This window comes from Balaenoptera ricei, chromosome 9, assembly GCF_028023285.1.
Source record: "Balaenoptera ricei isolate mBalRic1 chromosome 9, mBalRic1.hap2, whole genome shotgun sequence".
Taxonomy (NCBI): domain Eukaryota; kingdom Metazoa; phylum Chordata; class Mammalia; order Artiodactyla; family Balaenopteridae; genus Balaenoptera; species Balaenoptera ricei.
The window spans coordinates 114,085,275-114,097,402 of NC_082647.1; the positions used below are offsets into that span (position 1 = coordinate 114,085,275).

A 12,128-nucleotide genomic window follows, 5' to 3' on the forward strand; every position below is an offset into this window, starting at 1 on the left:
AATATGTTCCTATAAAAGGGTTTCATCTTCAAGAAATTCATGGAAAAGACTCTGACAAGTACAGGTTTCTGGTAACGGACTGTACTGCTGAACTGAATGAATAAGCATTTTCAGAACTCTAATGAAAAACTGATGAACTCATAAAAGTGCTAACAAAAGATCAAGATGAAAAAAAAAAATTAATTACATGGGACTGAGTGAACTGATGAGGATGAGTATAATTTTTGTGACTTTCTGTCTGAATTTAAAAAAAAAAAAAAATCCCACAAGGACTCAGAGGCAAATATACAAATCAATTTTCACTGCAAAGTAAAGGAGCTGTTACAGTGGAGGATTACTGGACTGAATGTCAATATTATGACATAGTATGAGTGTGTTTCATGTTTCGTAATTGCAATCATTGTTGCTTTTGTTGTGGTCATCCATGTACAATGCTTGGTGTCAGTCGATTTATCTCTTGTAAAAATAAAATACAGTGTGTGTGTGTGAAAAAAAAAAAAAAAAACAGCTGGGTAATTTTATGACCACTAATAGCTTTGGGAGCTCTGCTTAGCAAGCAGAGATAATGATAAGGGTAATCAAATCTCTTGTTTCAGGATGTAAGTTACCAACAGGGGGGTGTCCAATTCCATACCTTACTTTTGTCCTCTGGACATTTCTCGTAAACACCCACCTTCAGGGAGGTACAACAGACATTGGTGTTGTTATTCAGCACTTTTATGCTGAAGTTTATAGATGGGTTGTGTGTTCTTTCACCTTCATCTGAAGTATCTGCCTCTGTAACATAGCAACAATGATAACTCGTTTGGGAAATAGCATGTTCCATAGTGATAATCAAGATAATCAGTGGTTTATGATTTTGGCAGGTGCCTTACAATATTGCTCTTGTGATTATTGAATTTATCAAATTAAAGTAGTTTGAAAGTTGGCAACCATTGCATTTTTGGGGAATGAAACTTGATGGTGTCATTATGTATACCATTTTGTAAAGTGCTATTAGTGAAGTTACCGTCCCTTTAACACTTCATTCTAAATGTGTTGTATATTTTAACACAGCATATCATTGAGTTTTAAAGTACATTCCTCTTTAGAAATACTATTGATTGCATTTTGTTACTTCATCTTTAATCAGTGTCACAGGCTTATTAATTTTTATTTATTTGAGGTCAAAATTCAAGTTTTATTGTTTGAATCAGTTTTTTCCAAAGCAGAAAACTTTGACAGAAAGACAAACCATCTATAATCTTAAAATCCAGAATAACTATTACTATTTGTATATAACTACACCTTTACAAACACACAATAATTTATATATATTTTTCTGTTGGCTATACAAAATTGGGAGCATGTTATAATACTATTCTATAACTTATCTTTTTAATAACAGTTCATCATGAACAATTTACTATGAAATTAAATATTTCTGAAGGCTATATCATATACCTATGCTATAATTTATTTTACCAATTTCCTCTTTGGACATTTAGATTGGCTGCAATTTTTCACTATCATAACTGTAAAGACATCTGTGATTATTTTTTTATTGTTGGTTCAAAGTGAATGCGCATTATTTTTGAGGCTTTTGATTCATACTGCCAAGTTATTTTTCAGGAAAATTTTAACATTTTACTATCAGTTTATAAGGGTATAATTTCCTTGAACAATCAAGGGATTATATATGTATACATGTTTAATCTTTACTAGTATCATTAGTAAAATAGTAAGAAAAAAGGGGGAACTCATTAATAATTAAATTTTTGCATCTTTGATAACACAGTTTGAACGCGAATTCATAAATTTATTGATCATTTGTACTTCTTCTTTTGTGAATCGCCGGATCAAGTTTCTTTGCAATTTTTAAAATTTGGATGTTTAACATTTTCCCTTCTATTTGAACATCCTGTTGTTATTAAGGATATTAATAATTTGTCTGCATATATTTCCCAGTTTGTTGCGTACTTCTAATTTTATTTATGACATATTCAACATGCAGAAATTTTATATTTTTCTGTTGTCAGTTTCATCAACTTTTATTTATCATTTTTGCATAAGAATACATACTCATTCTGATAATATTTACCTCTACGTTCCTCTGGTATTTTATGGTTTCATTTTTCATATTTAATTTCTTAAAAGAGTGATCCTAAATTTGCCCTGGTTTTATGTAGAGTAATCTGAACCTGCTTTTTTCCTTCAATAGCAAATATTTCCAGTTCAATTAATAAAGTATTCCTTTTTTTGCCCACTGGAAAAAAAAATAAAATAAAATAAAATAAAATAAAATAAAATAAAATAAACAATGTTACAAGAGACAAGGAAGGGCACTACATAATGATCAAGAGATCAATCCAAGGAGAAGATATAACAATTATAAATATATACTCACCCAACATAGGAGCACCTCAACATATAAGGCAACTGGTAACAGCCATAAAAGAGGAAATCGACAGTAACACAGTAATAGTGGGGGACTTTAACACCTCACTTTCACCAGTGGTCAGATCATCCACACAGAAAATTAATAAGGAAACACAAGCTTTAAATGACACAACAGACCAGACAGATTTAACTGATATTTACAGGACATTCCATCCGAAGACAGCAGATTACACTTTCTTCTCAAATGCACACGGAACGTTCTCCAGGGTTGACCACATGCTGAGCCTCAAAGCAAGTCTTGGTAAATTTAAGAAAATTGAAATCATATCAAGCATCTTTTCTGACCATAACGCTATGAGATTACAAATCAATTACAGGGGAAAAAAACGTAAAAAACACAAAACACATGGAGGCTACAAAATATATTACTAAATAACCAAGAGATCACTGAAGAAATCAAAGAGGAAATCGAAAAATACCTAGAGACAAATGACAACGAAAACATGATGATCCAAAACCTATGGGATGTAGCAAAAGCAGTTGTAAGAGGGAAGTTTATAGCAATACAATCCTACCTCAGAAAACTAGAAAAATCTCAAATAAACAATCTAACCTTACACCTAGAGGAACTAGAGAAAGAAGAACAAACAAAACCCGAAGTTAGTAGAAGAAAAGAAATCATAAAGATCAGAGCAGAAATAAATGAAATAGAAACAAAGAAAACAATAGCAAACATCAATAAAACTAAAAGCTGATTTTTTGAGAACATAAACAAAATTGATACCCTTTAGCCACACTGATCAAGAAAAAAAGGGAGAGGACTCAAATCAATACAACTAGAAATGAAAAAGGAAAAGTTGCAACGGACACCACAGAAACACAAAGCATCATAAGAGCCTACTGCAAGCAACTCTATGCCAATAAAATATACAACCTGGAAGAAATGCACAAATTCTTAGAAATGTATAACCTTCCAAGACTGAACCAGGAATAAATAGAAAATATGAACAGACCAATCACAAGTAATGAGACTGTGATTAAAAATCTCCCAAAAAAAGTCCAGGACCAGATGGCTTCACAGGTGAATTATATCAAACATTTAGAGAAGAGCTAACACTCATCCTTCTCAAACTCTTCCAAAATATTGCAGAGGAAGGAACACTCCCAAACTCATTCTATGAGGCCACCATCACCCTGATACTAAAACTAGACAAAGACACTACAAAAAAAGAAAACTATAGACCAATATCACTGATGAATATAGATGCAAAAATCCTCAACAAAATACTAGCAATCTGAATCCAACAATACATTAAAATGATCATACACCATGATCAAGTGGGATTTATCCAAGGGATGCAAGGATTCTTCAATACATGCAAATCAATCAATGTGATACACCATATTAACAAATTGAAGAATAAAAACCATATGATCATCTCAATGGATGCAGAAAAAGCTTTTGACAAAATTCAACACCATTTATGATAAAAACTCTCCAGAAAGTGGGCATAGAGGGAAATTACCTCAACATAATAAAGCCCATATATGACAAACCCACAGCAAACATCATTCTCAATGATGAAAAACTGAAGGCATTTCCTCTAAGATCAGGAACAAGACAAGGATGTCCACTCTCACCTCTATTATTCAACATAGTTTTGGAAGTCGTAGCCACAACAAGCAGAGAAGAAAAAGAAATAAAAGGAATATAAATTGGAAAAGAAGAAGTAAAACTGTCACTGTTTGCAGATGACATGATACTGTACGCAGAGAATCCTAAAGATGCTACCAGAAAACTACTAGAGCTAATCAATGAATTTGGTAAAGTTGCAGGGTACAAAATTAATGCACAGAAATCTCTGTCATTTCTATACACTAACAACGAAAGATCAGATAGAGAAATCAAGGAAACAATCCCATTCACCATTTCAACATAAAGAATAAAACACCTAGGAATAATCCTACCTAAGGAGGCAAAAGAGCTGTACTCAGAAAAATATAAGACACTGATGAAAGAAATCAAAGATGACACAAACAGATGGAGAGATATACCATGACCTTGGATTGCAAGAATCAATATTGTGAAAATGACTATACTACCCAAAGCAAACTACAGATTCAATGCAATCCCTATCAAACTACCAGTGGCATTTTTTACAGAACTAGAACAAAAAATCTTAAAATATGTATGGAGACACAAAAGACCCCGAATGGCCAAAGCAATCTTGAGGGGAAAAAAATAGAGCTGGAGGAATCAGACTCCCTGACTTCGGAGTATACTACAAAGCCACAGTAATCAAGACAATATGGTACTGTCACAAAAACAGAAATATAAATCAATGGAACAGGATAGAAAGCCCAGAGATAAACCCATGCACCTATGGTCACCTAATCTATGACAAAGGAGGCAAGGAAATACAATGGAGAAAAGAGTCTCTTCAATAAGTGGTGCTGGGAAAACTGGACAGCTACATGTAAAAGAATGAAATCAGAAGACTCCCTAACACCATACACAAAAATAAACTCAAAAAGGATTAAAGACCTAAATGTAAGATGAGACACTATAAAACTCATAGAGGAAAACATAGGAAGAACACTCTTTGACAAAAACCACAGCAAGATCTTTTTTGATCCACCTCTTAGAGTAATGGAAATAAAAACAAAAATAAACAAATGGGACCTAATGAAACTTAAAAGCTTTTGCACAGCAAAGGAAACTATAAACAATACAAAAAGACAACCCTCAGGATGGGAGAAAATATTTGCAAATGAATCAACAGGCAAAGGATTAATCTGCAAAATATATACACAGCTCATGCAGCTCAATATTAAAAAACAAACAACCCAATTAAAAAATGTGAGAAGACCTAAGTAGACATTTCTCCAAAGAAGACATATAGATGGCCAAGAGGCACTTGAAAAGGTGCTCAACATCACTATTAGAGAAATGCAAATCAAAACTACAATGAGGTATCACCTCACACCAGTCAGAATGGGCATCATCAGAAAATCTACAAACAACAAATGCTGGAGAGGGTGTGGAGAAAAGGGAACCCCCTTGCACTGTTGGTGGGAATGTAAATCGATACAGCCACTATGAAGAACAGTATGCAGGTTCCTTAAAAAACTAAAAATAGAATTACCATATGACCCAGCAATCCCACTACTGGGCATATACCCTAAAAAACCATAATTCAAAAAGACACATGCACCCCAATGTTCATTGCAGCACTATTTACAATAGCCAGGATGTGGAAGCAACCTAAATGCCCATTGACTGATGAATTGTTAAAGACGATGTGGTACATATATACAAAGGAATATTACTCAGCCATAAAGAGGAACAAAATTGGGTCATTTGTAGTGAGGTGGATGGACCTAGAGTCTGTCATATAGAGTGAAGAAAGTCAGAAAAACAAATATCATATATTAGCGCATATATGTGGAATCTAGAAAAATGGTACAGATGAACCGGTTTGCAGGGCAGAAATAGAGACACAGACGTAGAGAACAAACGTTTGGACACCAAGGGGGCAAAGCAGGGGGAGGCGGGGGGGAGGTGTGTGTGATGAATTGGGAGACTGGGGTTGACATATATACACTAATATGTATAAAATAGATAACTAATAAGAACCTGCTGTATTTAAATAAATACAGATAATAATAAGCAAAAAAAAAGATTTGGAGTGACTTATTCAAGGCCGCAGGTACTGGAGGGAGAAAGGTGTGTACTGAGACCCGGCTGGTTCAGGGCTCCCGCCCCATCCACTGGGACAGGCTGCTCCCAGAAGCCGGACACACGGTCATTCAGGAAACATTTACCGGCTGCCACTGGTGCCGAGCGGGCACAGGTGCAGCTGGGATGGAGCTGGGCACCAAGTACCCCTCAGCACCCGGGGTGAGATGACAAGGCAGAGAGGGGTCGTGGAGTGGACCACAGAGGGTGGGGAGAGGAGGCAAGCAGCGCTGCTGGAACCCCGGATCGGGGCTGCCTTTCCCCGCGTTGGCATACGTGTCGTGGCCGGAAGCGCGACAGCAGGGGAGCCGGCCCTGACACAGGAGATTCACGACTCCGCACTCTCTGGCTTAGGAAGCAGCCTGTATCCTTCCTGGGTACGTATCAGGCTGCTCCTTGCTGGCCTGTGGGCCCCGACTGCTCTATTCAAAAGGACAAGGTGACGGCTGACGGCCCATGGAAGGCAGAGCATCGCCCACAAGGTCATGGGCACATTTAACTGGACTCACTGTCAGAAAACCTGTCATTTATGAGCCGTGTGGTTTGGGGTAAAGATGTTAGCCTACCTGAGCCTCAACCTTAAAACAGGAATGATAGTAAGTTACAGAGTTAGGAGGGGAGAATCAAATACATTCTACGTATAAAAGCAGTCTGTAACACTGTGAACCTTTTACTGCTTTACAATCTTCTATGGCCACTTATTCCAGACAAACATCGTAGTGGCTGCTATCACCACTTGGGGTCACACCGATTTACACACAAGTGGCTGCTTCTCCTGCATCGCTGACCCAGCGATGTGCCTTCAGCCCCCAAATCCCTTCCAAAACCCAACCAAAAGTTCAGCCTTTGACATTCTGAAAGCCACACTATTTTAATTCTCACGGTCATTTAAAGTCCCAGATGTTGTTTTAGACTCTAAGTGCCAACTACTAACATAAAACCTGATCGGCCACTATTACTATTCTCGGGCAATACAGAGAAGGTGGCCCAAGGTTCTTCCCAGATTTTTTAAAATTTTAATTTTGCAGCACTTGATTTTTATTTTAAATCTGCAGCACTTCCTGAAACTCAGATCTGGCTCACACGAACCTCAAGGTTTGGTTACACAAAGCAGCAGCTTCCTCGTGGAGGAAAGGCCTGGCTCGGACTCCTCTGAGCGCCCACTGCAATAAAACCACACCCACACCGAGGGGCTGGTGCCGGCCGGCTCTGTCCCGGGGAGAGGGGAGCAGAGTGGGGGCCGCACTGCTCCCCTGCGTGACCTTCTGCACATCTTTGCCCACCGTGGGCTGGGGCTTCTGAGCAGGACTAGGTCCACAGAGGAAAGAGAAAGGCGCCTCCAGGTGAGGAAATATGACCAGGCAGCCTCCCGCTCCTGAAACTGTCTGGACAGCCAGTGATTGTGGATTAAAGACACCAAAGTTCTCGAATATAAAAATGCTATTTCCGCTAAAGGACCACAGTCACCTGTCGCGTGTATTAAACGCCAGTCAGAGCTGGGAAATGAATGAACATGCACAGGGTCCCCTGAGTGGCAAAGCACAAATCAGAAAAGCCTGCTCAAGCATCTTTCATCAGAATGTGCCTCTTCTAAGCTGGTGTCTGAGATCCCATGGCCCGTCAGGTGCAGGTGGTGAAGGTTCTGGTCCAGGGCCTGGAAAAGCCCTTTGAAGCAGGCTCTGTCTGCATCCTCAGGAATCGTGTAGCTCAGCTCGCCCCAGCTGCTGCCTCGGAGGGATGCTTGTGGGATGTAGGTCTGCATCAGAGACGTGGCACAAGCTGTGTCCTTTGGGTCGCCGGCCTCCAGAACAGAAGGCTATCCAAAAAAAAAGTCAGGGAACAGCAAGGAATGTAAACCCAAACATACCAAATTTACATCAACTGATTTCACATCTACCCCTAAGCAAATTATTCTGAAATTCCAGTTCCTGCTCCACACCCACCAGTGTCCACATTCTGTTTCTCCCTTTCTCAGGAACATTGTTTCCTCCACAAGGACTGAGACCCCAAGGACCTTGTGTCCTGTTCTGTCACCTCCCCGAGACCTACAGCAGGCAAGGCCCAGGCTGGATTCGGAATAAACACCTGCTGAGTGACCTGACCCCAACGTGGAAATGTTGTGACTGGGGAACAGTCTGGATCTGTCTCCTCTGGCCCCCAAGGAGGTTCGTGTCTCCCTGCACCTACCCCCAGGGTCTCACCTCCTTGCTGAGCATCAGGAGGAGCCCCCGGCCGTGGGCCTGGGTCAGACTGGAGAGGGTGCCGCAGCACTGGGGCCGCCCCTGCTGCAGCACGGCCACGCGGTCACTCGGCACCTCGGCCTCGTCCAGCTGGTGGGTGGTGAAGACGACAGTCCGGCATCAGACCCGCACAACATGCCAGGGGTCCATCTCGAACCTCCAGTGCGGGGAGCCAATGCGGGGGTGGGTGGTGTCAAGGGCATCACAGAGTTTTAAGTTAGCTGAGGTCACCCTCCAAATCAGAAGCCCAGAAACGCCTCTGGGTCAGGACACGGCTTCTGCAAACCCTCCATCTCAAAGGGTGACACTGAGAGACAAGCCAGGGAGTCCCCGGGGCCAGCCGCCCCATCTGGAAGAGCTCACGGCGGCTGTGGCCACAGAGAGTGTGTTGCAGGTGGGGGGCAGGGTGCAGGCGGGGGGCGTGAGCCAGGGCCTCCCCAGGAAGAAAGGCCCCACCAAGCACAGGGCACGTATCTGCTTTTTGTAGAAACAAACGTTCGGCTCATAGGTGTCCCCTATGAATTCTCTCGCTTGCCGAGTTTCACTACGTTTCCTGGGGGAGGAAAGGGGCCAGACTGACCTCAGAAGGCCAGAGGCCCTGCAAGGTGCTTTCATAAAGTTCACTTCAGCTACCTGAAGGGAAGCTCTCAGGCCTACATCAAGCCCATTCTACCTATTCTAGTTCACTGAATAGAAATAAACCCATTGATTGATTCTCATCTCAAAAGCAAGTTTTCCAAGAGAGAAGGCCGAACACGTTTTTAACTCTACCAGATTTTATATTTTTAAATAGCAGAGAAAGATGGAAAGACCAGGAGTCTCAATTCACTTTTTTTTTAAACTGCATCTAAAAAGAAACCATGATACACAGACCCTAGAGCACAGCGGCCAATATCACCAGAGATGTGTCCCAAAGACCAAAGCCAACCCCCTGGCATGAGAAGTCCTTCGAGGCTAAGAAAATGTGCTCAGTCCCTGATCTGGGGTTAGAAACAGTTTAGAGACCAGATGATGTGTTTCCAGACAATCAAGTCATCTGAAAATGAAAGTTAGCTGGAATGTAATTTCCAAAAAAATGTAGATTAAGTTCACAGATGTTTGATGCTTCTCAGTGGGCATTTAGGGAATTCAAGACACCCCCAAAACTCAAAAGACAAGTGTTGCTTGGTAAGACACCACTTTAGCGTTCCCCCAGTTCAGGTGGTGCGTTTGGTCCCCTCTCCTCGGAAGGTGGTCCTTCCCCAACCACTTCTCTTGTCCGTTTTAACAACAGTGATGAGTGGCCACTGGCCGAGCACCCACGTACCAGGCACTGAGCTGTGCACTTTCACACACTCACTTCACACACAGCCCCACAAGGTGCATGACTGTCTCCACTTGCAAACTGGAGCCCAGAGGCGTGGGGTCATTTCCCAGGTTGTCCAGGATGTGTAGAGCAGGAGGGGGACGAGTGGACCAATTTGCTCTGGTACCTTTTCCGTCCTTATTGGTCCTCCAAGGGAGGCTTGGAAGCACCAGTCCTAGGGCTGACCAGGACCTCAGCACCAAGCATCACTCAGCAGGAAACGCGGATCACATCCCAGGGAGTCGGAGCGCCAAACACCCCGTGTTCTGCCAGCAGAGCCTCCTTCTACTCAGCAGGGATCGCTTGCTTTTGTGCCGCCCTTAGATCTGGTTTACAAAGCTGTGGCACAGCTGCCTGGAGGTTTGGGGCTGTTTCCAGACACCGCTAAATGTTGATGCTTGAAAACCTGTTTCCCTCCTGGTACCACCCATCTTATCCTACTGATTTCACACATCCGTCAGTGCACAGACTCTTCCAAAGGAGCCCCCAAAGACAACCATTGCCAAATGACCTAGAACAGCGAGAATATATTTGATTTATAACAACAGAATTTGAAGAAAGCTGCCTGTTTCTGAGACTTTTATCGTACCTGGTTTTCTGTCCAAAGTTACAATTATGCTCGTGACTCAAATGTTCTGTCAGCTGAGCCCTGAAGGCCCCAGCTCTGATTTTTAAAATAAACAAGCGCCAAGAGCCTGTGGTGTTTATTGTGCGCTGCAACTCAGGTGAGCAGAGTAACAATATCTGCTGACCTGCCCACCTCTCACCTGTCGTCTTCATCAACCCCACTCCCGGGGCAGGGAAAGGATTTACGTTCATTTTATCTCAAAACGTCACCCGTCCCTTTAAGTGGTGTCCAAAGTCTCTTGCACAGAGGGTCACGATTTCTCATCCTACTTTTCTCCCCAAAGGGCCTCAGGTAAGAGGAGGAGGGGGGGCTGTGATCTCGGGGCAGTGGGCAGGGTGAGGGGCTCGGGCCCGGCGTGCTCAGCATCCTCTGGCCCCGGGTGACGACCGGGACCACCTGGTCCTGTCCCCGCCCCACCTGTGCAGCAGGGCCTTGAACAGAGTCAACCCACGGCACGGGGCCCTCTGCCCCCCGGGGCCCTCGGTCCTGCTGGCCGCCAGCCCCCGAGTCTCCCCCGGCTTCCAGGGCCCACCTCACCCCTGTAGGCAGCACCCCTGGCAGGCTCTGCCGTCCTCTCAGTGCAGAAGTTGGGGGCTATGAATGTGCGGGACAGGCGCCACGGGTGCGTCCCGCTGGGCCTCATGAGCTCTGATGCGGCTGCACCGGGTCGGGAGGACCCCTCACCCCTGACCACCTCACGGTCCCGGAGCGGTCACCCAGCCCAGGGCGGTCTGCGGCCTTTTCTGTCTTCTCCCTCCACGACCCCCCTAGGTTTCTGCAACAGAAAAGGACGGGGTGGTCCTTTCAGGTCTCCTCCCCGACCCCGGCCTTACGACCAAGCTTTAAGGGACAAACAGGAGCATCTTTTCTGCCTTAAGGAGAGAATATGACGACTTTTTTCTGGTCCCTTCTCCCTGCATTTCTTAAGAAGCAAATCCTTATCTCCCCCAGGGAGGTGAAGGTTTCAGGTTAAGTCAAAAAGGCTTTGTACTCAGAAGTCCAAAAGGAAAAGAAAACAACACTTTACAAGCTTCCACGGTAACCCTGCCGCCGTTGTTCCCACACGTGCCTAGCAGCAGCACTGGGTACGTTTCCCTCTTCCCGATGCTTTTTCCAAACTCCGGTGTTACTGTGTGAAATGCAGTGCTTCCTGGCTGCAGGGCTTCAGAATCACAGCAGGAATCAGAAGCTGGCAGTCAGTAACTGCCCATCTAATGCCCTAAGTTGGAAATACTGTACACAGCAATACAGGTGAGAAACACAAAACTTCCAAACCACAGCCCCGGCTCCACCCTTGGCTCGGGGAACCTCCCCTGTGGCTGTGAGCAAACCCCAGCCCTTCTCTCTGTGCCTCGGTTTCCTCCCCGAGGAAAGGGAGGGCTTTTTCCAGATTATAGCTGGGACACCCCTCCTCGTAATCCCAGAATTACTCCAGAATGGAGCCCAACGTGGATGCGTGCGGAGCCCAACGTGGATGCGTGCGGTGTCCACTGACATCAGGCGTGACAAGCTCGGATGGCCCCGCTGCCGAGGCTGAGCAAACCCCAGACGCCCGGCACCACGGAGATGCTGCACGACGGGTGTGTCTCCGTGGGTTCCCGGGAAATGTCTTTCCCCGAGGAGGGTAACGTGCTGGGATACGCTCCTCGCTCCCCTCCTCCACGGCGGTGTCGCGGGAAGAGAACGCGGAGCGCCGCCCGGCCCCACCTTCTCGGTGTTCGAGGAGCACGTCCCAGACGCCACGCCGGGAACACGGGTCCACCCCTCCGGTGGGCTCGTCCGGGACCACGACGCGTC

At 44.1% G+C, this 12,128-nt stretch overlaps 1 protein-coding gene across 1 annotated transcript in view; it reads right to left on the reverse strand.

The window, feature by feature from the left end:
* ABCA13 (ATP binding cassette subfamily A member 13) overlaps nt 1-12,128 on the reverse strand; it is a 326,117-nt gene that overhangs the window by 178,130 nt on the left and 135,859 nt on the right. Inside the window, 3 exon segments of the mRNA XM_059932550.1 lie at nt 7,704-7,934; nt 8,320-8,477; nt 12,039-12,128. Of these exon segments, the coding sequence (XP_059788533.1) occupies nt 7,704-7,934; nt 8,320-8,477; nt 12,039-12,128 (479 nt within the window).